Consider the following 27,637-nt stretch of genomic DNA (forward strand, 5'->3'; position numbering starts at 1 on the left):
CCAAAGGCTGCCTTTCTGTCATATTCTACAAGTTACCAAAGACTGCCTTTCTGTCATCTTCTACAAGTTACCAAAGGCTGCCTTTCTGTCATATTCTACAAGTTACCAAAAGCTGCCTTTCTGTCATCTTCTACAAGTTACCAAAGGCTGCCTTCCTGTCATCTTCTACAAGTTACCAAAGACTGCCTTTCTGTCATCTTCTACAAGTTACCAAAGGCTGCCTTCCTGTCATCTTCTACAAGTTACCAAAGGCTGCCTTTCTGTCATCTTCTACAAGTTACCAAAGACTGCCTTTCTGTCATCTTCTACAAGTTACCAAAGGCTGCCTTCCTGTCATCTTCTACAAGTTACCAAAGGCTGCCTTTCTGTCATCTTCTACAAGTTACCAAAGGCTGCCTTCCTGTCATCTTCTACAAGTTACCAAAGGCTGCCTTCCTGTCATCTTCTACAAGTTACCAAAGGCTGCCTTTCTGTCATCTTCTACAAGTTACCAAAGGCTGCCTTCCTGTCATCTTCTACAAGTTACCAAAGGCTGCCTTTCTGTCATCTTCTACAAGTTACCAAAGGCTGCCTTCCTGTCATCTTCTACAAGTTACCAAAGGCTGCCTTTCTGTCATCTTCTACAAGTTACCAAAGGCTGCCTTCCTGTCATCTTCTACAAGTTACCAAAGGCTGCCTTTCTGTCATCTTCTACAAGTTACCAAAGGCTGCCTTTCTGTCATCTTCTACAAGTTACCAAAGGCTGCCTTTCTGTCATCTTCTACAAGTTACCAAAGGCTGCCTTCCTGTCATCTTCTACAAGTTACCAAAGGCTGCCTTCCTGTCATCTTCTACAAGTTACCAAAGGCTGCCTTCCTGTCATCTTCTACAAGTTACCAAAGGCTGCCTTCCTGTCATCTTCTACAAGTTACCAAAGGCCGCCTTCCTGTCATCTTCTACAAGTTACCAAAGGCTGCCTTTCTGTCATCTTCTACAAGTTACCAAAGGCTGCCTTCCTGTCATCTTCTACAAGTTACCAAAGGCTGCCTTTCTGTCATCTTCTACAAGTTACCAAAGGCTGCCTTCCTGTCATCTTCTACAAGTTACCAAAGGCTGCCTTTCTGTCATCTTCTACAAGTTACCAAAGGCTGCCTTCCTGTCATCTTCTACAAGTTACCAAAGGCTGCCTTTCTGTCATCTTCTACAAGTTACCAAAGGCTGCCTTTCTGTCATCTTCTACAAGTTACCAAAGGCTGCCTTTCTGTCATCTTCTACAAGTTACCAAAGGCTGCCTTCCTGTCATCTTCTACAAGTTACCAAAGGCTGCCTTCCTGTCATCTTCTACAAGTTACCAAAGGCTGCCTTCCTGTCATCTTCTACAAGTTACCAAAGGCTGCCTCCTGTCATCTTCTACAAGTTACCAAAGGCTGCCTTCCTGTCATCTTCTACAAGTTACCAAAGACTGCCTTTCTGTCATCTTCTACAAGTTACCAAAGGCTGCCTTCCTGTCATCTTCTACAAGTTACCAAAGGCTGCCTTTCTGTCATCTTCTACAAGTTACCAAAGGCTGCCTTCCTGTCATCTTCTACAAGTTACCAAAGGCTGCCTTCCTGTCATCTTCTACAAGTTACCAAAGGCTGCCTTCCTGTCATCTTCTACAAGTTACCAAAGGCTGCCTTCCTGTCATCTTCTACAAGTCACCTAAGACGTTTCAAAATAACTGGAGAAACGTGTCGTGGCTCCTCCCCCCTCTCTCAACACCGGCTGAAACTACCATTTGGGCTTGAGAGAGGGGGAGGGGCGGAGCGCATCCCTGTGAAGGAAGGGTGCGCTGTGTTTACACAAGTCAAAATGAGATTAATGCGGGGCGTGCGGCACGGTCATAATTTCATCTCAATTAAATCCTGTTTAGCCAAAATCGTAATTGAAAATTGAAAGTCAACTAATCGCCCGGCCCCAGTGTGTGTGTGTGAGAGTAAGCAGCGTGAGATAAGGTGTGAGTTCTCCAATGTACCGACATGATGGTTGGAGTTATGACATGAAGCAGCACAGCGTGAGGAGGACAAGGTGAGGGGGCTTGGAGCCCGAGTGATTATAACAAACAGCAGCCTGTGGGGCTGGTAATACATACCACGACAAAGAAATAGGAAAATGACCAGTAATGAGCTTTACACCCTGCTGTGGTGCAGATATTCTATTTCGGGCAATACTTGTGATTCATTTCCCACAGCAATTAGACACAGTGGCTACTGCAGGTCTTATTCTCTTCTTTGAAGACTCACATTCAGGGGGAGGTTCAGACACCCCAGGAAGTCGTCCGCGTTCTCCTCGGACCCCGACGCCGCAGATCCGTTGGCGCGCACTGACTTAGCTATCTGCTTAAAATACCTGATGGGATAAAGCAACGGACCAGGCGTAAAGAGATGACCCCCTGGACGGGCGTGGTTTGGTCCCAGACCGTGTTCCTGGGCCACAGTGTTCGTCTACCAGACCTACGTGGGGGGAGGGGCACTTCACCCCCCAGACATTAAAACAATGCAGATTCACACACATGATCACACTGTGTCCTTTATGAGAAGGTTGGTTGGTCCTCGCTGACGGAGAGGCGCCACAAACACTGGTATTTGTTATACTACATCGTTATTGGTAAGCTACCTCCTTATACTACATCGTTACTGGTAAGCTACCTCCTTATACTACATCGTTATTGGTAAGATACCTCCTTATACTACATCGTTATTGGTAAGCTACCTCCTTATACTACATCGTTATTGGTAAGCTACCTCCTTATACTACATCGTTATTGGTAAGATACCTCCTTATACTACATCATTATTGGTAAGCTACCTCCTTATACTACATCGTTATTGGTAAGCTACCTCCTTATACTACATCGTTATTGGTAAGCTACCTCCTTATACTACATCGTTATTGGTAAGCTACCTCCTTATACTACATCGTTATTGGTAAGCTACCTCCTTATACTACATCGTTATTGGTAAGCTACCTCCTTATACATCATTATTGGTAAACTACCTCCTTATACTACATCATTATTGGTAATCTACCTCCTTATACTACATCATTATTGGTAAGCTGCCTCCTTATACTACATCATTATTGGTAAGTTACCTCCTTATACTACATCATTACTGGTAAGCTACCTCCTTATACTACATCATTACTGGTAAGCTACCTCCTTATACTACATCATTACTGGTAAGCTACCTCCTTATACTACATCATTACTGGTAAGCTACCTCCTTATACTACATCGTTATGGGTAAGATACCTCCTTATACTACATCATTATTGGTAAGATACCTCCTTATACTACATCATTACTGGTAAGCTACCTCCTTATACTACATCATTATTGGTAAGCTACCTCCTTATACCACATCATTATTGGTCAGCTACCTCCTTATACTACATCATTATTGGTAAGCTACCTCCTTATACATCATTATTGGTAAACTACCTCCTTATACTACATCATTATTGGTAAGCTACCTCCTTATACTACATCATTATTGGTAATCTACCTCCTTATACTACATCATTATTGGTAATCTACCTCCTTATACTACATCATTATTGGTAAGCTACCTCCTTATACTACATCATTATTGGTAAGCTACCTCCTTATACTACATCATTATTGGTAAGATACCTCCTTATACTACATCCTTATTGGTAAGCTACCTCCTTATACTACATCCTTATTGGTAAACTACCTCCTTATACTACATCATTATTGGTAAGCTACCTCCTTATACTACATCATTATTGGAATGGAATGTTGGAACCTATGGAACTCGTTCTAGTGACTGGCTGGTCCTTAAGGTCCCTGAACATCTGCATTTCTCTATGATGCCCCTCTAGCTCATGGAATGGAACAGTCCTTAAATCTTGAGATTCTCCCCTCTGTTGCAGAGTTTAAAATCTTGATCTCCAACCTTTGTCAATCAAGTTGTACATGTTTTAATGGATTGTTATCCTTACTTGTCTAATTGTTATGATTGTATATGCCGAGTGATTTGATATACCTTTTTTGTGCTTAACACTTTGGTCGCCAGGCTTATATTCTTAATAAACCATCCCACGCCAGTTCTATTTGTCTATGGAGAAGTTCCCCTTCTTTGCAGGGATATAACTTTTTAAATTGTATTGCTAAATTGACATTACTATGGCCCATTCAACATCAAGTATCTATTGTTCAGGGTGTAGCAACGTTATACTTTTTCATTCACATATTCATACTAAAATACGGTCTAAAGTATAAGTATGTTTTTATCGTTTTCTGCAGCTTTCTCCAGAAAGTGATTTATAGCCCTGAATGCATTATATTTATGATTGTATACAGTTTGATAGCAATCGGCGCGAGATAAAAAATTTCAAATGGACGTGCTTCTAGAAGTTACTACTTATCATCTGATGTCGACCGGATGGGGGGGGGGGGGGGGGGGGGGGGGTCGTTTATAATTCCGTGGCCAACGTTAGATGATTCATCTAGTGTGGGTGATATGATCATCAGAGCAGTTTATATCGAACACGTTAAAAAATAACGCTGAATCTTACCGTAGCTTCCTCGGGCCGTTGGGCGATGAGCGTGGAGCAGAAATATTCCTATTATGGGATGTAGAAATATGCGATCCATTTCCAGGTTGTATAATAGTATATACGTCCAAATAATGTTGTTTATCAAGTTATTGGTAACGGATTGCTATCTATTGTGTCTAGCTCGAGTCCTGGGACTATTATCGAGTGATCGGACCGAATTGGAATGAGCACCAGCTTCCATTTCCTGTTTCCTGTCTGGGCGATCCGCCGATCGGCCACCAGATGGCGCTCTTGAACCGTTGGAGAGTTGAGAGGGGATCAACAGTAGATCTCAAGTCTCCGGGGGAGAAATATGATTTCGATCACAGATTTTTGAAATATTGATATCAAAGACGTGGTACGGCGTCTTTGGCAGAATGAGCATGGCGGGGAATGACGTGTTAAGGCGTTTTTGGCGACCATAGTGTTAACTCTGTATGTTTTGCTTATCTCTGTGTGTACACTCGACGTGACTGTAAACGAGAGAAACCTCAGTTGCCTTTCGAGTTTAAATAAAGATTTGAAATTAAATGAAATAATTTCACACACGGCCACACGCTCTAAACAGTTTTGCACATGTTAATTTAGTTAGTTTGGACAGTTATTGGGAGTAAATGAGTTTGAATAACGGCCACCAGTGAGGTCATCGAGGGCCATGAATCTTTCCGCTGTGTTCATTTTTCATTTCAAGCCTTTATTTAAACTAGAAAGGCGACTGAGGTTTCCCTCGTTTACAGTCACGTCGAGTGTACATACAGAGAGAAGCTAAGAATCACACAGCATATAAAATAACAATAAGACAACAAGACGACGCAAAAAGCAAAGATAATCAATTAAAACACGTACAACCTGACAAAGGTTGGAGATCAAAGTCAATACTATGAATTGAAAATGGGGGACCCCGATGTAAACAAGACGAAAGTCTTTCTCTGGTCTGCATCCCCTTAACAATTGTGTGTATTGAGCCGTACTGTATTGTACCCCATTCTGCAATCTGTTAAATAAAGTTTTCAATCATTCATTCATTCATTCAACAGGGGGGATAATCTCAAGCTTTAATAAGGACTGTTGGAGTTAATTCCATGAGCTAGAGGGGCATCAGAGCAACATGCAGATTCACCACCAAACTCAATGAACTGAAGCAATGTAATTAAAACCCAAATGAGATGATAATGGTATCAGCCCCTGTGAGACAAGGTGTTGCTCTTCTTTCATCTACATCATTACATGGTGCTGTAATTAACACAATGGATCCAATGTCCCTAATGACACCACTGGGGCTCATATTCAAGCTCATTTACTTAATGACCGTCCAACTGAATGAATGTGTGCAAAACTGTTTAGACTTGGGTTTACCAAACACGTGTGTTGGTATTCAGACTTACACGTGTGTTGGTATTCAGACTTACACGTGTGTTGGTATTCAGACGTACATGTGTTGTGTGATGTTCAGAATTCAGATGAGCAATTTACTACCAATAGTCCTTTCTGTGTGAGAATAACAATAATAATAACAAAAACAACAACAACAATAATAGCAAAAACAAAAACAACAAAAACAACAATAACAAAAACAACAATAACAAAATGATAATAACAATAACAAACACAACAACAATAACAACAAAAACAACACTAATACTAATAACAAAAACAACAATAATAACAACAACCAGCAATAATAACAAAAACAACAACAATAATACTAATAATAAACAACAATAACAAAAACAATGATAACAATAATAATAACAACAACAACAACAAGATGAATATTAAAAAGTCTCAGCAAATTCTTTCATTCACTTCACACTGACATGGTTTATAAATAGCTCACAGACCGATTCATAACGCCCGTTCTGAATGTTTTTTTTAATGGGACATTTCATGCATGTTCAGGCCTCACAGATTCAAGCAGAGGGAGGGAAGATACAGATTTTGATCGTGGTATTTTCAAATATCCATTGCAGCAGTGAACAAAACAACGCAATCAGGAAAACAACACTGGCCCAGTGATGAACTGAAACCGCTTGACAGTTTTATCACCGTGGAATTATGTCATGTTGTTAAGTCTTTGTTTTTTTTACGACAGCTGGAAGAACTCTCTTAATGATCTCATTCGCTCAATAAAGAGAGTAGACGGCTATTCATGATCTGCAAAGAATGATTATTACATTAACTATGTATAATAAGAATAAGAATAACAAGAATCATATACAACAATATAATATAATAATAAACTATGATGTTTATTACACAACACAATTGTGACCCTCTCTGCGCCGCCCCCCCACGCCTCGAATAGATCCGCCATCAGCTCTATTTTAAAATATTTAAAAATGTTCAGTTGCTATCGCATGCACTGTCAGACGTGGCTTGTCTGCGCGCCTGTGAGAAGTCGGTGGTTGTGTTTTTGGAGTGGAGGAGGAGGAGGAGGAGGAGGAGGAGGAGGAGGAGGAGGAGGAGGAGGAGAGAAATAAAGGAAAACCTGTTTTGTTGATGATCATCTATCAAGTCTCCCGTGATTTTATATTACTATAGTGTAAAAGTATAGGCAGACTATTCCTCGGTTACAATAGCTGTGCTGCACAGTGGACTGTCTGTTGACACACGCTCTAGTCTCCTGCCTTGTTATTTCACGTACCGTCGGCGCCTACTGTCTGAACGTAACGTTAGTGGTTTTGACACAGCACCGTTTAACGCATTATCAAAACATAGGTTGTGGGGGGGGGGGATTCTGACTTGGCCTCCTCTGTCATTTTAACCACACGACACACGACGCCACTGTACAGACCATGGAACGGTTGAGAACCATAGAGAACAGCACTATGAGTCAGATGAACCCATCGATGGAGGGCAGGGCTGGAGCAGGAAGCATCATCAGTAAAAGGCCTCAGAATACATCAGGGAAGAGGGAAGAGGCGGCTGCGTGGCGCAGCGGACTAAGCGCTCGTCACCAACGCGAGAGACACTGGTATCGAATCCGGCTGTCGGCGTTGCCTCCGGCTTGGGCCGGCCGTCATACTGGCTCGATTGGCAGAGTCAGCGGGAGGGAAGCCGGTGAGGGTGGTAATCTGGTCATTGTAAAACAGCGACTCCTACAGGTCGGTCAGGGCGCCTGCATAGCGAGGGAGGGAGACGTTACACCTTGCCAACGAGAGTCCGCGCTGGCAGGTGAAAAGAGGCTGCTGGCTGACTCTGCATGTATTGGAGGGGACATCCGATAGTATCTATCAACCCTCCCTAGACCGGCCAGTGGGGGGCACATGCGAGCAACGACCAGGAAGGGGAGGGGGGGAATTGGCACAACGACTAAATTGGGATAGGAGAGAAACACAGAAAAACAGGAGGAGAACAAGTGGATCAAAAAGAAAAAAAATACATCAGGGAAGGAAGAAGTGTTCGGTAGAGGGAGTGCGGGTTGGTGCAGATCCTATTGGTGACCAGTGGTGGCAGCACTGAGCGTTTCTCGACTGGAGGATTTGTTTTGAAACTTCAGAGGGAGAAGGGTTAATTTCATTCTGTATTTCAGCGGATGCGGAGCTAATGATGCTAATGATGGAGCATCGCCGTCGGTTGTGTGATAGTAAAGGGTTAACCTTCTGTCGTGTGGCAGTGAAAGGGTTCATTTCTGTTGATCCCTTCGAAAACACAATGTGAACCTGCAATAATTACAGTTTTGACTTAATCCTCAATATCCGGAGCGGTTCATTATAGAGCTTTGTATAATATATCTACACGTAATGCATACAAAGCTCGTCAATAGAGCTAAGAAACATAAGTCTTTATAGAGTTTTTCAGAAAACTAAGCAATGCCCTTCCAGCTGCACGAAGAAACAAATCAACACATAATCTACTGTCCAACCGCACGCTTGTCTGTCAACGTCCAACCACTGTGGGACGATAACACCTCAGGATAATCATATCTCATCATATTATATTACAAAACCCAGTACTCTGTATTACAGTACTCGACACTGCGTACAAACGAGAGGATATGTGATAAATAATGCATTATTACATGATAGAGTTTTACAGTACCTGCCCATTCCTCGAAATCCACTGACTTCATTGAGTTTCTTGCAGGCCTCAGCAACCGAGACATCGTCGTCATGGTCCCTGAGGACAGGTCAGAGGTTATTACCCACAATGCCATCACCATCACCTGTGGCGTCGAAGTGACATAGAGCATGCAGCCAAGGGATGCAGTATTTTGATCAACTTGTACATTTAGCAACATCTCTGTGATTTCAGATCAAATTTTTTATTTTATTTCTCTTTCTCACACATGAAACAAGACACAACACAATACCGTAATAATCATTATAAACAAGACTACATGTAACCGATGTCGTATTGCTCTGCGTTGTGTTTCAGATTCAACCCCTGTTAAGGGATCGCCCCGAGTGAGTTTTACCTGCAGTACCGCTTAACGTCCACAGTCACTTCACTATACAAGTCCCTCGTGACTGTGGATAGACATGCGGTACCTCTGTTACACTCACCCCCCTAAACTCACTCCACCCAGGGCATCCGGGTCTATCGGCACCACGTGTTGCCGGTGTGATCTCGCTCTGCATTGTGTTTCGATTCGACCCCTGTTAAGGGATCGCCCCGAGTGGGAGTTGAACCCCGGTGTCCCGCGTCGCGGGCGGCATCACAGACCTCTGTACCAAGAGGTGAACTCTGACCTCTAAGCACTGGGTCTGGACGCCTCTGGGGAGTGAGTTTAGGGTTAGGGTCGAATCGAAACACAATGCAGAGGAGCGAGATCACACCGGCTACATACACAGGACAATAACGGCAATAATAATAATAATAACAATAATGACAATACATATAAATAATAAAAACAGAATATAAAAAATACAATTATTATTACCACAGACATTACAAAAGACATTTCTTCCCCCACTCCCTCCCCCCCACCCCAGGACTCCTCAGGACCAACATCCCGACCCCGCTTCATTGCTAGATCGTGGCTTTTAGATCGTGGCTTTTAGATCGTGGCTTTTAGATCGTGGCTTTTAGATCGTGGCTTTTAGATCGTGGCTTTTAGATCGTGGCTTTTAGATCGTGGCTTTTAGATCATGGCTTTTAGATCATGGCTTTTAGATCATGGCTTTTAGATCATGGCTTTTAGATCATGGCTTTTAGATCGTGGCTTTTAGATCGTGGCTTTTAGATCGTGGCTTTTAGATCGTGGCTTTTAGATCATGGCTTTTACTTTCTCCGCCGCTGAGGCCCACAACTCAATGTTTGATTCCCCAACTCCAGTCCCCCCCCGAGCAGCGGAGATCTCCACATACATTACATCCAAGAGCGTCAAAGCCCACATGTGGGGTCCTACTAATCACCCCAAAGTACCAGAAGATACCAGAAAATACCCCAAAATACCCTAAAATAGCCCAAAGTACCAGAAAATACCAGAAAATACCAGGAAATACCCCAAATGTGCAGGTAGCTGCCAGGGGCCCCAGAGCAGACAGGGTGCTGCACCAGGAGGGAGTCAGGTAGCTGCCAGGGGCCCCAGAGCAGACAGGGTGCTGCACCAGGAGGGAGTCAGGTAGCTGCCAGGGGCCCCAGAGCAGACAGGGTGCTGCACCAGGAGGGAGTCAGGTAGCTGCCAGGGGCCCCAGAGCAGACAGGGTGCTGCACCAGGAGGGAGTCAGGTAGCTGCCAGGGGCCCCAGAGCAGACAGGGTGCTGCACCAGGAGGGAGTCAGGTAGCTGCCAGGGGCCCCAGAGCAGACAGGGTGCTGCACCAGGAGTCAGGTAGCTGCCAGGGGCCCCAGAGCAGACAGGGTGCTGCACCAGGAGGGAGTCAGGTAGCTGCCAGGGGCCCCAGAGCAGACAGGGTGCTGCACCAGGAGTCAGGTAGCTGCCAGGGGCCCCAGAGCAGACAGGGTGCTGCACCAGGAGTCAGGTAGCTGCCAGGGGCCCCAGAGCAGACAGGGTGCTGCACCAGGAGGGAGTCAGGTAGCTGCCAGGGGCCCCAGAGCAGACAGGGTGCTGCACCAGGAGTCAGGTAGCTGCCAGGGGCCCCAGAGCAGACAGGGTGCTGCACCAGGAGGGAGTCAGGTAGCTGCCAGGGGCCCCAGAGCAGACAGGGTGCTGCACCAGGAGGGAGTCAGGTAGCTGCCAGGGGCCCCAGAGCAGACAGGGTGCTGCACCAGGAGTCAGGTAGCTGCCAGGGGCCCCAGAGCAGACAGGGTGCTGCACCAGGAGTCAGGTAGCTGCCAGGGGCCCCAGAGCAGACAGGGTGCTGCACCAGGAGTCAGGTAGCTGCCAGGGGCCCCAGAGCAGACAGGGTGCTGCACCAGGAGGGAGTCAGGTAGCTGCCAGGGGCCCCAGAGCAGACAGGGTGCTGCACCAGGAGTCAGGTAGCTGCCAGGGGCCCCAGAGCAGACAGGGTGCTGCACCAGGAGGGAGTCAGGTAGCTGCCAGGGGCCCCAGAGCAGACAGGGTGCTGCACCAGGAGTCAGGTAGCTGCCAGGGGCCCCAGAGCAGACAGGGTGCTGCACCAGGAGTCAGGTAGCTGCCAGGGGCCCCAGAGCAGACAGGGTGCTGCACCAGGAGGGAGTCAGGTAGCTGCCAGGGGCCCCAGAGCAGACAGGGTGCTGCACCAGGAGTCAGGTAGCTGCCAGGGGCCCCAGAGCAGACAGGGTGCTGCACCAGGAGTCAGGTAGCTGCCAGGGGCCCCAGAGCAGACAGGGTGCTGCACCAGGAGTCAGGTAGCTGCGTTTTTTTGCGTTTCTGTTTTCGTTCGTTTTTTTGCGTTTTCGTTTTCTTTTTTTTCTTTCTTTCTTTCTTTTGTCCTGTTTGTTGCGTTATTTTTTTGCGTAATTTTTTTGTTCGATTTCGTTTTAGTTCGTTCGTTTTTTTGCGTTTAATTTTATTTTTTATAAATTTTTTTGCTTCTTTTTTTTTCGTTCTTTTTGCATTTTCCGTTTGCGTTTTCGTTTTACTTCGTTCTTTTTTTTGTGTTTTTTTTTTTGCGTTTTCGTTTTAGTTCGTTCTTTTTTTTGCGTTTCTGTTTTCGTTTGTTTTTTTGCGTTTCTTTTTTTTGCGTTTTCGTTTTAGTTAGTTCATTTTTTCGCTTATTTTTTTTCGTTCGTTTTTTTTATTGTTCTTTTTGCGTTTTCCGTTTGCGTTTTCGTTTTACTTCATTCTTTTTTTTGCGTTTTTTTTTTTGCATTTTCGTTTTAGTTCGTTTTCCGTTTGCGTTTTCGTTTTACTTCGTTTCTTTTTTTTTGCGTTTTTTTTTTTGCATTTTCGTTTTAGTTCGTTCGTTTTTTTGTGTTTTTGTTTTAGTTTTTTTTTTTTTGCGTTCTTTTTTTTGCGTTTTCGTTTTAGTTAGTACATTTTTTTGCGTTCTTTTTTTTCCTTTGGTTTTTTTTTGTTCTTTTTTTTTGCGTTTTTTTTTTTGCATTTTCGTTTTAGTTCGTTCTTTTTTTTTGTTTTTTTTTTGCGTTTTCGTTTTAGTTCGTTCTTTTTTTGCGTTTCTGTTTTCGTTTGTTTTTTTGCGTTTCTTTTTTTTGCGTTTTCGTTTTAGTTAGTTCATTTTTTCGCTTATTTTTTTTCGTTCGTTTTTTTTATTGTTCTTTTTGCGTTTTCCGTTTGCGTTTTCGTTTTACTTCATTCTTTTTTTTGCGTTTTTTTTTTTGCATTTTCGTTTTAGTTCGTTTTCCGTTTGCGTTTTCGTTTTACTTCGTTTCTTTTTTTTTGCGTTTTTTTTTTTGCATTTTCGTTTTAGTTCGTTCGTTTTTTTGTGTTTTTGTTTTAGTTTTTTTTTTTTTTTCGTTCTTTTTTTTGCGTTTTCGTTTTAGTTAGTAAATTTTTTTGCGTTCTTTTTTTTCCTTTGGTTTTTTTTTGTTCTTTTTTTTTCTTCGATTTTTTTCACTATTTTTTGCGTTCTTTTTTTGCGTATTTTTTGCGTTCTTTTTTTTGTGTTATTTTTTTGTTCGTTTTCGTTTTAGTTCGTTCGTCTTTTTGCGTTTTTGTTTTTTTTCGTTCGTTTTTTTGCGGTTTCGTTTTAGTTCGTTCTTTTATTTGCGTTTTTGTTTTAGTTCGTTCGTTTTCGTTTTCGTTTACAAACCAGTGACGTGTTTGCATGAGAAGCTCTATTTTGGACAATATAAACAATTATCTGATCTTTGACATGCTATTCATAAAAAACCCCAGAGCAGACAGGGTGCACCGGGCGTCAGCCACCAGACCCATCACACACAGTCTCCTAGGTGTGAGACATGTTCTATGAATATAATTAAATGTACTTGTTGGTGATTAGTGTCACGGGAAGCCAGTGTGATGTTAGTCCAGACATCACCCCAATCAAACTCAGGGTCCAGTTCTGTAATGTCCTCTGGCCAAACTAATGATCTAATGGGAGGTTCTTGTCTGTGGACTTGAGTACGAGTGTATAGAAATCTGAAACAAAGCCCCTTGAGGTTGGTCTGTCTCCGATGAGTCTAACAAAGGGTGTGGATGAGCCCACGGGACCCCATGCACCCTGAGCGCCACCCCCACGGGACCCCATGCGCCCTGAGCGCCACCCCCACGGGACCCCATGCGCCCTGAGCGCCACCCCCACGGGACCCCATGCGCCCTGAGCGCCACCCCCACGGGACCCCATGCGCCCTGAGCGCCACCCCCACGGGACCCCATGCGCCCTGAGCGCCACCCCCACGGGACCCCATGCGCCCTGAGCGCCACCCCCACGGGACCCCATGCGCCCTGAGCGCCACCCCCACGGGACCCCATGCGCCCTGAGCGCCGCCCCCACGGGACCCCATGCGCCCTGAGCGCCACCCCTAGCTAACAAAGTAAAAGGATGCGCCCACGGGACCCCATGCGCCCTGATCGCCACCCCTAGCTAACAAAGGGTGTGGATGCGCCCACGGGACCCCATGCGCCCTGATCGCCACCCCTAGCTAACAAAGGGTGTGGATGCGCCCCCACGGGACCCCATGCGCCCTGATCGCCACCCCTAGCTAACAAAGTAAAAGGATGCGCCCACGGGACCCCATGCGCCCTGATCGCCACCCCTAGCTAACAAAGGGTGTGGATGCGCCCACGGGACCCCATGCGCCCTGATCGCCACCCCTAGCTAACAAAGGGTGTGGATGCGCCCCCACGGGACCCCATGCGCCCTGATTGCCACCCCTAGCTAACAAAGGGTGTGGATGCGCCCACGGGACCCCATGCGCCCTGAGCGCCACCCCTACAGTAGCTAACAAAGTAAAAGGATGCGCCGGGAAGGTCATAAACATCTCTTAGGTCTTGAAATGTGCGAAGGCCGGTTTTATCATAAACATCCCCCAGCGTGTGGACTCCCTTCCTTTCCCACTGAGGGGTGTTAATGGGTTTATGCCCAACAAGTAATTGTTGGTTATGAAATATTGGAGAGTCGAGGTGCTATGGGCACTGGATAGTATAAGACCTCTGTGCGTTACGCCATGTTTGAATCACATGGGAGATGATAGGACCTAATTGTAATTGACATTTAGTTATCGGGGTGTTGGAGTATATTATATCTTATATATAACTGCTGCTTCCTCGAAGGCGCGCCACAACACAGCAATTTCGGGATCAAACCTGTTAATCAGGGGTCTTAGTGAAAAGGACCAGAAATATAATTTAAAATCAGGGATTGCTAGATTCCTGTCCCTTTTCCCACGCCGAGTGGTGGTTCTTTTGATTCGCGGTCGTTTGTTGTTCCAAATGAACTGAATTTAAAGAAGAAAAAAAAACACAAAAAGTCCGGGACTCAAAGGACAACCCTTCCTAGAAGACCTAGAGACCGGGAAGAGAGGGGAGCAGATTTCATTGCTGATGGGGTGGCGTGAAGCACTTTAATCATATGAATAAACGTCTTTCCGAGTCCCATAGCCTCCAGTACCGTCCATAGATATGACCATTCCAGTCTATCGAGGGCAGGCATCCAAAGACAGGATTGTGGCTGGATCGTCTTTACTAGTATCGATTACGTGTAATAATCTTCTGAATAAAGCCGGTTTGATCACAGTGTACTAGCACCGTCATGTATGTAGACGAGGGGCCAGGACTTTGGCAAATATTTTGAGGTCGGCACCGAGGAGACTTAGGGGTCTGTAGCTACCACAGCCGCTTGGGTCCTTGTCCTTCTTAACCTCTTGAGCCCGGAGCCCTATTTTCTGAAAATCCGCCTAAAAATACATACCTAAGTAAATGAAAGATCGCTCCACTTCTACAAGGTCCATTTGCATGTTATTGGTATCTAGGGACATCTGTGGACCTCAGGGAATGTATTCCCAGTGTCCGAAATATTGCGTCTGTTACTAGGCTTGAGTAAATTGTGATGAAACAAAGGAGAATATAAATTATGATTTTTCTTTTGCATCTTTGACAGTGAATAACACCGTGCTAAATGACCAAAAACTGCCACTGAGCTCCACTCAGTACCTTGAGATCATGTGTAGAGAAAACCTGAGCAAATTAATAAAGGGAAGATGATTAAACAGAATGTTTTGTAGACCTTACCTTGGCTTAGAGTATGTTAAAATGTTTCTGTCTTCCACTTGTGTCTCATGTGAAAGTCAAGTGGGGAGATTGTTCAAGATGCGCTCATCAGAAAATGTGAATACAGTAAATAAATATTATGTATGGCTATATGTATATTGTTATGTGGTGGATAACTACTTTATTTCCATATTCTAAGCGAGAACGGGCTGCACACAAGCGTGACGCCTGTTCCACCAAACACTTCTCATCCGTGACACATCGGAACCCATGTGTATTTAACCCTTTCACTGCCACACGACAAGGTTAACCCGCGGAGCTAATGATGCTAATGATGGAGCATCGCCGTCGGTTGTGTGATAGTAAAAGGGCTAACCTTCTGTATTGTCACAGTGAAAGGGTTAACCGGCTGTCGTGTGCCAGTGAAAGGGTTAAGGAACATTTGAAGGTATACTATTGCAATATAATCTCACCATATGTCGAGATGCAGGAGATCATTCTGGACGTCGTCTATTTCACTGTGAACAAAAAGATAAAAAAGCCCAACGAATTAAACCGACACCTGCGTCGGTCGGCTCTGAACCACGGTTGACAACAACGTGCGTCCTTGATTAGTGCCACTCCGCTCGCTCCTGTTTCACGGCCATGTAATCACAGCACCATCGGCATCGCGGCCATCAGTCCAGTGCCGTTTATCCTTCCTCTCCAGAGCGCCAGAGTCCCCCGCTCACCTCCGATCCACACGTCAGACCTCGACACACATGTAGACAGCGTGCAGTAGCAACACGGGGCTCTAGAGGTCGCCGTTTGACGGCGTTAGAGATTCTACCTTTAATGTGGCCGCTATTAATTTGCCGATTCACCGTTGCCATGTATCTGAAAACGTGGTAACACTGTATATTAATAAGGTCCTTGTAATAAGCTTTATCTAACAGGTAATAAGTCCTTAATATAGTCTTAACACACAATACTGTTAATAATCATCTTATAACACATTTATAAGCACCTATTAACACTTATACAATGTATAGACTGCTAAGAATGTTAACATAAGCCTTATGAGTTTCTTATAAGTGTTTATAATAGCATTACACACAATAAACACATTTATTGAGTCTTACTAACTTAATGTCCTTGTAATAAGCTTGTAATACTTATCTAATAGGTAATGAGTCCTTAATGTAGTGTTATCACCAGCCCGTGTACAGTCTGAATGGGCGTGCTTCTTACAAGACAAAGTGCTCGTCCCAGACGGGGTTGAGGGTCTCGGGCTTGACCTCCGTCACCTGGATGCACCGAGCGGGCAGCACCTCCTTGGTGCTCGAGCGCTTCTCCAGCTTCTCCTTGCGCTTCCTGAAGCTGAACCTGCGCTCCTTCCTGTCCTCGGGCTCCCGGGGACTCTGGCCCAGCAGCAGGCCCAGCATGCAGTAGGGGTCGCTGTACCCTGGCCCCGGCCAATCGGAGGAGGAGACACACGCAGGATAGGTTAGTATGCCCCGCCCACACACCCCAATGTCCCGCCCCCCTCAACACGTGCTACAATAGGGTGGCGTAGTGGTGACGTCATTGCCGTTTTTTCCGTGTTCCAGCCTCTCTGTCCAACGCAATGTGTTTCCCCCATTAACCATTTCTAAATCGTCTCGTTTAAAACTAATAAAGCGTTAACATTGGCACGGTGTACCTTTCTGTGCTTATTCATCCACAATCTATATAGCTCAACATGAACATATTCGCAATTAATCATTTTTCCAACCAAAAATTATTAAACAATAATGTTAGTGATAGAAGGGAACTCATTTTGTGCAAGAAAGGAAAGCTTTTGGACCATAGTGTCTTTATACCTGTATCACTGTACATATTAATACTATATCTATATCTGTACATATCTCTTACCTACTCTTACTAGTTACACTGCTGGCCAGTATGACTTACTACCATAGTGTCTTTATACCTGTATCACTGTACATATTAATACTATATCTATATCTGTACATATCTCTTACCTACTCTTACTAGTTACACTGCTGGCCAGTACGACTTACTACCATAGTGTCTTTATACCTGTATCACTGTACATATTAATACTATATCTATATCTGTACATATCTCTTACCTACTCTTACTAGTTACACTGCTGGCCAGTATGACTTACTACCATAGTGTCTTTATACCTGTATCACTGTACATATTAATACTACAATGTGATTAGCACTATTACTCAGTAGTACTAATTTATATATCGTCACTGTAAATGAGGGTAACCTCCGTGTCTTACGAGTTTAAATAAAGCGTTGAAATAAAATTTTAATCATTTTATAAAATGGTTTCTTTGTTGCCGCATGTGGGGCTATTTATGTGAACATTATGGAAATTAAATGAAAGAAAATATATAAATAATGTTTTAAAATTGTGTTTTTGTGCTCCATTGCTAAAAAAAATTTATGTATATGTTATTCACATTTGTGAAATGAGAATGGAAGCCTGGCTTTCTTAAATGGGCCGTCGTTCCGTCGCATAGAACAAGTAGTAAACTATCATTAGTGCTTCGCTTCAAAGCTAAGCATTATGGGTAATCCCTAACAGCCATAGGATCCTGAACAAAAGTCTACCTACCAGCCAGCCACTCGTATACAATAAGTAGCCAGCACATGTAACATAATCCACACACACACAATGATATATACAGTACAGTATATTGCCACCTATCCTCAAACTATCGGATTATTTATTGTTAAGCAAACCAGCATGTTTAGATTAGATTCAATGTATCGGCATTTTCACAAGTACAATGAATGAAGGTCAAGATAGACCGCGCTCTCAATATCTGACACTGGGTCCTGAAATCCCGAAGATTAAATAGAAGAAAGCAGGAAGCCGGACCAGCACTCTCAGATTCAAAAAGTTTTAATCGCAGCCTGGAGCAAACATGTTTTGGAGCAAAAGCCCCTTCGTCAGTGTTAGTGGCTAGTAGCGACTAGTGGCTAGTCCAATGAATGAATGAATGAATGATCTTTATTCATATAGCACCCTTCACAGCACGAATGCACAGGGTGCTTTACACTACAGCATAACATATACAAAACAAAAATCTGAAATAAATGACAACAACAACAGACCGCAATTAAAAACAGTGAACCAAATAAAATGATGAGGGCCCAGCACAGCTCTGCAGAGTCAGGACCGCGGTCTCCTCTCTCTGTCTGGACCGGGCCCAGCACAGCTCTGCAGAGTCAGGACCGCCGCTGTGTCCTCTCTCTCTCTGTCTGGACCGGGCCCAGCACAGCTCTGCAGAGTCAGGAGGACCGCTGTCTCCTCTCTCTGTCTGGACCGGGCCCAGCACAGCTCTGCAGAGTCAGGACCGCTGTGCCCTCTCTCTGTCTGGACCGGGCCCAGCACAGCTCTGCAGAGTCAGGACTGTCGCTGTGTCCTCTCTCTGTCTGGACCGCGCCCAGCACAGCTCTGCAGAGTCAGGACCGCCGCTGTCTCCTCTCTCTGTCTGGACCGGGCCCAGCACAGCTCTGCAGATGACACCTGTCAAGACGGTCCCAAGGCGTCACTGCAGACGAGAGTCCTGCGTTACACTTGGCTGCTTTGATGCACCAGACACACCGAGGAGCCTCCCTGCGCCGCTGCTGTGGTGGCGCTGACACACTCTCTGCTGTGGTGACGGTGACACACTCTCTGCTGTGGTGACGGTGACACCGAGGAGCCTCCCTGCTGTGGTGGCGGTGACACACTCTCAGCCGGCTTCTACCCACAGAGGGAAAGCATGTGGCGAGCAGGACTCGTCATCCGCAGACTTTGACAGGCGAAGATCAAGGGAACAACGTGATACTTGCCGCTGTATCCTGGTTCCAAAGTAACGTAGCCATGTACCACCAGCCGCAGGCAACATTTACCTTTCTCCTTCCAGGGCTATAGGCATTAAAATCCACCAGAATTCTGTTCCCTGGCTCCTCAAAACCTGCTCCAAGCTGCTGGAACAAGAGCCTGCTCATTGTCTGAGCATCAGAGTACAGTATCACCTACTGTACAGGACTGGATCCTCCCAGGGTCGTCGGAGGAACAGGCGCTGCTGGCGCACCGAGCCATTTTGATGAATGATGTCTCCAGACTGGGATTTGACTAAACTCTACTCAACTAAACTCTTTAACTTCGCTGCACCAGTTACCCATAGCGCTAGCTTTGAAGCGAAACACTATAACAACAATGTATAACAATGCATATGAATATATCTCGACACACGAATACAGCTCGAAAGCTGCAGCCTGCTGAACCAGATAGTGTGCGGATATGTGGCAATATACATAAATATACCCTTGAGTGTGTGGGTTATATAAAAATGTTCGATCATTGTATTATGATTGGCTGGCTGGCTGGTACTGTAGGTGTACGACGTGTGTTCAGGAGCCAAAGCTAACGTTGAAGCCGTGCGCACTAACTCACATAACTGGGTATAATATTCATATCCACCGTTTCCATTAGAGGAGGGGAGTGAGTTCATACCATTTGCATCCTTGGCCATGAGATTCTTTCCTTTCATCACCGACACTCTCAGGGAGAAACTGGGCCGCTGCGAAGACAAACGACACGGTCGAGTCAATAAACAATAAGATAAAAAGGATAAAAGAACGCCGCGAATCAAAATTAAACCTTGAAAGTTTCTTCAGACCCGTCGCCCGTTGCACCTTCATAACGGTGCAGTAAATATATCAGCCGTCGAGTGAGAGCGGAGAGCGAGGTGGAATAATCAATCGCGGTTATTTTTCCCCCCGCAAAGAGGTTAATGGAGGGCCTCTGTGAGTCAGCAGGGTGGACGGACGCTGGACTGAGCGGAGAAACACTCCTGGGCTCACGGCCTCGCAGGGAGGCGGGCGCGGCTGAAACTAAAGGTTCCTCCAGGTGGCTGAGTCTCTCTCTCGGCTGCCGCGCCGTACGACACCGGACTGAAAACACAAAGTGCCGTCGCGTGGTTCTGCTCACGGAGGAGAGGGGGGCACGGCACTCTTTAGAGAAGCAGAGTGGGGGGTGAATTCGATATGGAAAAGTGCAGCCAAATATCATAGGATCTTGAATTTCCTTTGGGGGATAAATAATAAAGTACCACATTGTTCAGAATATAATGCCTCGTCTCCATTAGCTATGTTCAGCCCGGCTGGGGCTAGTAGCCATGGGCAGGTTTGATATTATGGTATGGTTGGGTTTGCATCTCATTGTGTTTCCATGGAGAGAACTCTACGGTTGCTAGGCAACCTTTAAAAATGCACACCACCTACTGTGGTCCACAAGCTAAGCCATGATGATACAACAGTCCCAGCCGGGTCTGGCCAGGTTGTGAAAGGTGTCTGTCTCAGCCGGGGTCCAGCCAGGTCTGGCAAAGGTTCACTGTGTGCCACACGAGGCCACATCATGCACGGCTAAACCCTGGCTAGTGGAGGCAAGGCCACAGCACGGCTAAACCCTGGCTAGTGGAGATGAGGCCACAGCACGGCTAAACCCTGGCTAGTGGAGATGAGGCCACAGCACGGCTAAACCCTGGCTAGTGGAGATGAGGCCACAGCACGGCTAAACCCTGGCTAGTGGAGACAAGGCCACAGCACGGCTAAACCCTGGCTAGTGGAGATGAGGCCACAGCACGGCTAAACCCTGGCTAGTGGAGATGAGGCCACAGCACGGCTAAACCCTGGCTAGTGGAGATGAGGCCACAGCACGGCTAAACCCTGGCTAGTGGAGACGAGGCCACAGCACGGCTAAACCCTGGCTAGTAGAGACGAGGCCACAGCACAGCTAAACCCTGGCTAGTGGAGATGAGGCCACAGCACAGCTAAACCCTGGCTAGTGGAGACGAGGCCACAGCACGGCTAAACCCTGGCTAGTGGAGACAAGGCCACAGCACGGCTAAACCCTGGCTAGTGGAGACGAGGCCACAGCACAGCTAAACCCTGGCTAGTGGAGATGAGGCCACAGCACGGCTAAACCCTGGCTAGTGGAGATGAGGCCACAGCACGGCTAAACCCTGGCTAGTGGAGATGAGGCCACAGCACGGCTAAACCCTGGCTAGTGGAGATGAGGCCACAGCACGGCTAAACCCTGGCTAGTGGAGATGAGGCCACAGCACGGCTAAACCCTGGCTAGTGGAGACGAGGCCACAGCACGGCTAAACCCTGGCTAGTGGAGACAAGGCCACAGCACGGCTAAACCCTGGCTAGTGGAGACGAGGCCACAGCACGGCTAAACCCTGGCTAGTGGAGACGAGGCCACAGCACGGCTAAACCCTGGCTAGTGGAGACGAGGCCACAGCACGGCTAAACCCTGGCTAGTGGAGACGAGGCCACAGCACGGCTAAACCCTGGCTAGTGGAGACGAGGCCACAGCACGGCTAAACCCTGGCTAGTGGAGACGAGGCCACAGCACGGCTAAACCCTGGCTAGTGGAGACGAGGCCACAGCACGGCTAAACCCTGGCTAGTGGAGACGAGGCCACAGCACGGCTAAACCCTGGCTAGTGGAGACGAGGCCACAGCACGGCTAAACCCTGGCTAGTGGAGATGAGGCCACAGCTAAACCCTGGCTAGTGGAGATGAGGCCACAGCTAAACCCTGGCTAGTGGAGACGAGGCCACAGCTAAACCCTGGCTAGTGGAGACGAGGCCACAGCACAGCTAAACCCTGGCTAGTGGAGACGAGGCCACAGCACAGCTAAACCCTGGCTAGTGGAGATGAGGCCACAGCTAAACCCTGGCTAGTGGAGACGAGGCCACAGCACGGCTAAACCCTGGCTAGTGGAGACGAGGCCACAGCACGGCTAAACCCTGGCTAGTGGAGACGAGGCCACAGCACGGCTAAACCCTGGCTAGTGGAGACGAGGCCACAGCACGGCTAAACACAGGGGGGGACAGAGCCCTGGGGACAGATACCTGGAGACTAGCTGTTTGAAACACAGGGGGGAATGTGCCCACCCACCCATCCATAGCTCTTTGCATTTAATCCAGTAGCCACTGTGTGTATATTACAGCCCACTAACATGAGAACAGTCTGTGACAGCCCGACCAACTTAACACAAATCATAAAACACAGAAGAGCTAATAAAAACCCAGCAACTCCAGGACAATAAAAACAAAAAAGGGAGTAATTTAGAGTAGCCTCCAGGATTATGGAAAACATGCCATAACAGTATTACATGGCCTTGTGTGTGCAGTGTACAGTCGCCCAGCTGGGGCGGTGAGCGGAGGTGAATACAGGAAGATATTAACCGAAGCATCTGACCTTGGATTCCTGGACCGTCTGCAGGATGACGTCGTGCTCCTCTTGGGCCATATCAAACACCTGGGGGGGGGGGGGGAGAGAAACCATATCAAACACCTGGGGGGGGGGGGGGGAGAGAAACCATATCAAACACCTGGGGGGGGGGGAGAGAAACCATATCAAACACCTGGGAGGAGGAAGAGAAACCATATCAAACACCTGGAGGAGGAAGAGAAACCATATCAAACACCTGGAGGAGGAAGAGAAACCATATCAAACACCTGGAGGAGGAAGAGAAACCATATCAAACACCTGGAGGAGGAAGAGAAACCATATCAAACACCTGGAGGAGGAAGAGAAACCATATCAAACACCTGGAGGAGGAAGAGAAACCATATCAAACACCTGGAGGAGGAGGAAGAGAAACCATATCAAACACCTGGGAGGAGGAAGAGAAACCATATCAAACACCTGGGAGGAGGAAGAGAAACCATATCAAACACCTGGGAGGAGGAAGAGAAACCATATCAAACACCTGGGGAGGAAGAGAAACCATATCAAACACCTGGAGGAGGAAGAGAAACCATATCAAACACCTGGGAGGAGGAAGAGAAACCATATCAAACACCTGGAGGAGGAAGAGAAACCATATCAAACACCTGGAGGAAGAGAAACCATATCAAACACCTGGAGGAGGAAGAGAAACCATATCAAACACCTGGGAGGAGGAAGAGAAACCATATCAAACACCTGGAGGAGGAAGAGAAACCATATCAAACACCTGGGAGGAGGAAGAGAAACCATATCAAACACCTGGGAGGAGGAAGAGAAACCATATCAAACACCTGGAGGAGGAAGAGAAACCATATCAAACACCTGGGAGGAGGAAGAGAAACCATATCAAACACCTGGGAGGAGGAAGAGAAACCATATCAAACACCTGGGAGGAAGAAGAGAAACCATATCAAACACCTGGAGGAGGAAGAGAAACCATATCAAACACCTGGGAGGAGGAAGAGAAACCATATCAAACACCTGGAGGAGGAAGAGAAACCATATCAAACACCTGGGAGGAAGAAGAGAAACCATATCAAACACCTGGGAGGAGGAAGAGAAACCATATCAAACACCTGGGAGGAAGAAGAGAAACCATATCAAACACCTGGGAGGAGGAAGAGAAACCATATCAAACACCTGGGAGGAGGAAGAGAAACCATATCAAACACCTGGGAGGAAGAAGAGAAACCATATCAAACACCTGGGAGGAAGAGAAACCATATCAAACACCTGGAGGAGGAAGAGAAACCATATCAAACACCTGGAGGAGGAAGAGAAACCATATCAAACACCTGGGAGGAGGAAGAGAAACCATATCAAACACCTGGAGGAGGAAGAGAAACCATATCAAACACCTGGGAGGAGGAAGAGAAACCATATCAAACACCTGGGAGGAGGAAGAGAAACCATATCAAACACCTGGAGGAGGAAGAGAAACCATATCAAACACCTGGGAGGAGGAAGAGAAACCATATCAAACACCTGGGAGGAGGAAGAGAAACCATATCAAACACCTGGGAGGAGGAAGAGAAACCATATCAAACACCTGGGAGGAAGAGAAACCATATCAAACACCTGGGAGGAAGAAGAGAAACCATATCAAACACCTGGGAGGAGGAAGAGAAACCATATCAAACACCTGGGAGGAGGAAGAGAAACCATATCAAACACCTGGGAGGAGGAAGAGAAACCATATCAAACACCTGGGAGGAGGAAGAGAAACCATATCAAACACCTGGGAGGAGGAAGAGAAACCATATCAAACACCTGGGAGGAGGAAGAGAAACCATATCAAACACCTGGGAGGAGGAAGAGAAACCATATCAAACACCTGGAGGAGGAAGAGAAACCATATCAAACACCTGGAGGAGGAAGAGAAACCATATCAAACACCTGGGAGGAAGAGAAACCATATCAAACACCTGGAGGAGGAAGAGAAACCATATCAAACACCTGGGAGGAGGAAGAGAAACCATATCAAACACCTGGAGGAAGAGAAACCATATCAAACACCTGGGAGGAGGAAGAGAAACCATATCAAACACCTGGGAGGAGGAAGAGAAACCATATCAAACACCTGGAGGAGGAAGAGAAACCATATCAAACACCTGGGAGGAGGAAGAGAAACCATATCAAACACCTGGGAGGAGGAAGAGAAACCATATCAAACACCTGGAGGAGGAAGAGAAACCATATCAAACACCTGGGAGGAGGAAGAGAAACCATATCAAACACCTGGGAGGAGGAAGAGAAACCATATCAAACACCTGGGAGGAGGAAGAGAAACCATATCAAACACCTGGGAGGAGGAAGAGAAACCATATCAAACACCTGGAGGAGGAAGAGAAACCATATCAAACACCTGGGAGGAGGAAGAGAAACCATATCAAACACCTGGGAGGAAGAGAAACCATATCAAACACCTGGGAGGAGGAAGAGAAACCATATCAAACACCTGGAGGAGGAAGAGAAACCATATCAAACACCTGGGAGGAGGAAGAGAAACCATATCAAACACCTGGGAGGAGGAAGAGAAACCATATCAAACACCTGGGAGGAGGAAGAGAAACCATATCAAACACCTGGAGGAGGAAGAGAAACCATATCAAACACCTGGGAGGAGGAAGAGAAACCATATCAAACACCTGGAGGAGGAAGAGAAACCATATCAAACACCTGGGAGGAGGAAGAGAAACCATATCAAACACCTGGAGGAGGAAGAGAAACCATATCAAACACCTGGGAGGAGGAAGAGAAACCATATCAAACACCTGGGAGGAGGAAGAGAAACCATATCAAACACCTGGAGGAGGAAGAGAAACCATATCAAACACCTGGGAGGAAGAAGAGAAACCATATCAAACACCTGGGAGGAGGAAGAGAAACCGTATCAAACACCTGGGGGGGGGGGGGAGAGAAACCATATCAAACACCTGGGAGGAGGAAGAGAAACCATATCAAACACCTGGGAGGAAGAAGAGAAACCATATCAAACACCTGGAGGAGGAAGAGAAACCATATCAAACACCTGGGAGGAGGAAGAGAAACCATATCAAACACCTGGGAGGAGGAAGAGAAACCATATCAAACACCTGGGAGGAGGAAGAGAAACCATATCAAACACCTGGGAGGAGGAAGAGAAACCATATCAAACACCTGGGAGGAGGAAGAGAAACCATATCAAACACCTGGAGGAGGAAGAGAAACCATATCAAACACCTGGGAGGAGGAAGAGAAACCATATCAAACACCTGGAGGAGGAAGAGAAACCATATCAAACACCTGGGAGGAGGAAGAGAAACCATATCAAACACCTGGAGGAGGAAGAGAAACCATATCAAACACCTGGAGGAGGAAGAGAAACCATATCAAACACCTGGGAGGAAGAAGAGAAACCATATCAAACACCTGGAGGAGGAAGAGAAACCATATCAAACACCTGGGAGGAGGAAGAGAAACCATATCAAACACCTGGAGGAGGAAGAGAAACCATATCAAACACCTGGGAGGAGGAAGAGAAACCATATCAAACACCTGGGAGGAGGAAGAGAAACCATATCAAACACCTGGGAGGAGGAAGAGAAACCATATCAAACACCTGGGAGGAGGAAGAGAAACCATATCAAACACCTGGGAGGAGGAAGAGAAACCATATCAAACACCTGGGAGGAGGAAGAGAAACCATATCAAACACCTGGGAGGAGGAAGAGAAACCATATCAAACACCTGGGAGGAAGAGAAACCATATCAAACACCTGGGAGGAGGAAGAGAAACCATATCAAACACCTGGGAGGAGGAAGAGAAACCATATCAAACACCTGGGAGGAGGAAGAGAAACCATATCAAACACCTGGGAGGAGGAAGAGAAACCATATCAAACACCTGGGAGGAGGAAGAGAAACCATATCAAACACCTGGGAGGAGGAAGAGAAACCATATCAAACACCTGGGAGGAAGAAGAGAAACCATATCAAACACCTGGGAGGAAGAGAAACCATATCAAACACCTGGGAGGAGGAAGAGAAACCATATCAAACACCTGGGAGGAAGAAGAGAAACCATATCAAACACCTGGGAGGAAGAGAAACCATATCAAACACCTGGGAGGAGGAAGAGAAACCATATCAAACACCTGGGAGGAGGAAGAGAAACCATATCAAACACCTGGGAGGAGGAAGAGAAACCATATCAAACACCTGGGAGGAGGAAGAGAAACCATATCAAACACCTGGGAGGAGGAAGAGAAACCATATCAAACACCTGGGAGGAGGAAGAGAAACCATATCAAACACCTGGGAGGAAGAAGAGAAACCATATCAAACACCTGGGAGGAAGAGAAACCATATCAAACACCTGGGAGGAGGAAGAGAAACCATATCAAACACCTGGGAGGAAGAGAAACCATATCAAACACCTGGGAGGAGGAAGAGAAACCATATCAAACACCTGGGAGGAGGAAGAGAAACCATATCAAACACCTGGAGGAGGAAGAGAAACCATATCAAACACCTGGGAGGAGGAAGAGAAACCATATCAAACACCTGGGAGGAGGAAGAGAAACCATATCAAACACCTGGAGGAGGAAGAGAAACCATATCAAACACCTGGGAGGAAGAGAAACCATATCAAACACCTGGGAGGAGGAAGAGAAACCATATCAAACACCTGGGAGGAAGAGAAACCATATCAAACACCTGGGAGGAAGAGAAACCATATCAAACACCTGGGAGGAGGAAGAGAAACCATATCAAACACCTGGGAGGAGGAAGAGAAACCATATCAAACACCTGGGAGGAGGAAGAGAAACCATATCAAACACCTGGGAGGAAGAGAAACCATATCAAACACCTGGGAGGAGGAAGAGAAACCATATCAAACACCTGGGAGGAAGAGAAACCATATCAAACACCTGGGAGGAGGAAGAGAAACCATATCAAACACCTGGAGGAGGAGGAAGAGAAACCATATCAAACACCTGGGAGGAGGAAGAGAAACCATATCAAACACCTGGAGGAGGAGGAAGAGAAACCATATCAAACACCTGGGAGGAGGAAGAGAAACCATATCAAACACCTGGAGGAGGAGGAAGAGAAACCATATCAAACACCTGGAGGAGGAGGAAGAGAAACCATATCAAACACCTGGGAGGAGGAAGAGAAACCATATCAAACACCTGGGAGGAGGAAGAGAAACCATATCAAACACCTGGGAGGAGGAAGAGAAACCATATCAAACACCTGGGAGGAGGAAGAGAAA

General features: G+C 46.3%; 1 protein-coding gene across 1 annotated transcript in view; it reads right to left on the reverse strand.

Annotated features, from left to right (window-relative positions):
* The window catches only part of baiap3 (BAI1 associated protein 3), a gene marked incomplete at both ends in the record, with an annotated part of 168,250 nt that overhangs the window by 47,690 nt on the left and 92,923 nt on the right, over positions 1-27,637 (reverse strand). Inside the window, 6 exons of the mRNA XM_084328312.1 lie at positions 2,262-2,367; positions 8,623-8,700; positions 15,554-15,598; positions 16,311-16,524; positions 19,587-19,653; positions 22,345-22,404. Of these exons, the coding sequence (XP_084184438.1) occupies positions 2,262-2,367; positions 8,623-8,700; positions 15,554-15,598; positions 16,311-16,524; positions 19,587-19,653; positions 22,345-22,404 (570 nt within the window). The remainder of the gene's footprint in view (positions 1-2,261; positions 2,368-8,622; positions 8,701-15,553; positions 15,599-16,310; positions 16,525-19,586; positions 19,654-22,344; positions 22,405-27,637) is intronic.

Source organism: Notolepis coatsorum (assembly GCF_963971535.1).
Source record: "Notolepis coatsorum genome assembly, chromosome: 14".
Lineage (NCBI taxonomy): Eukaryota > Metazoa > Chordata > Actinopteri > Aulopiformes > Paralepididae > Notolepis > Notolepis coatsorum.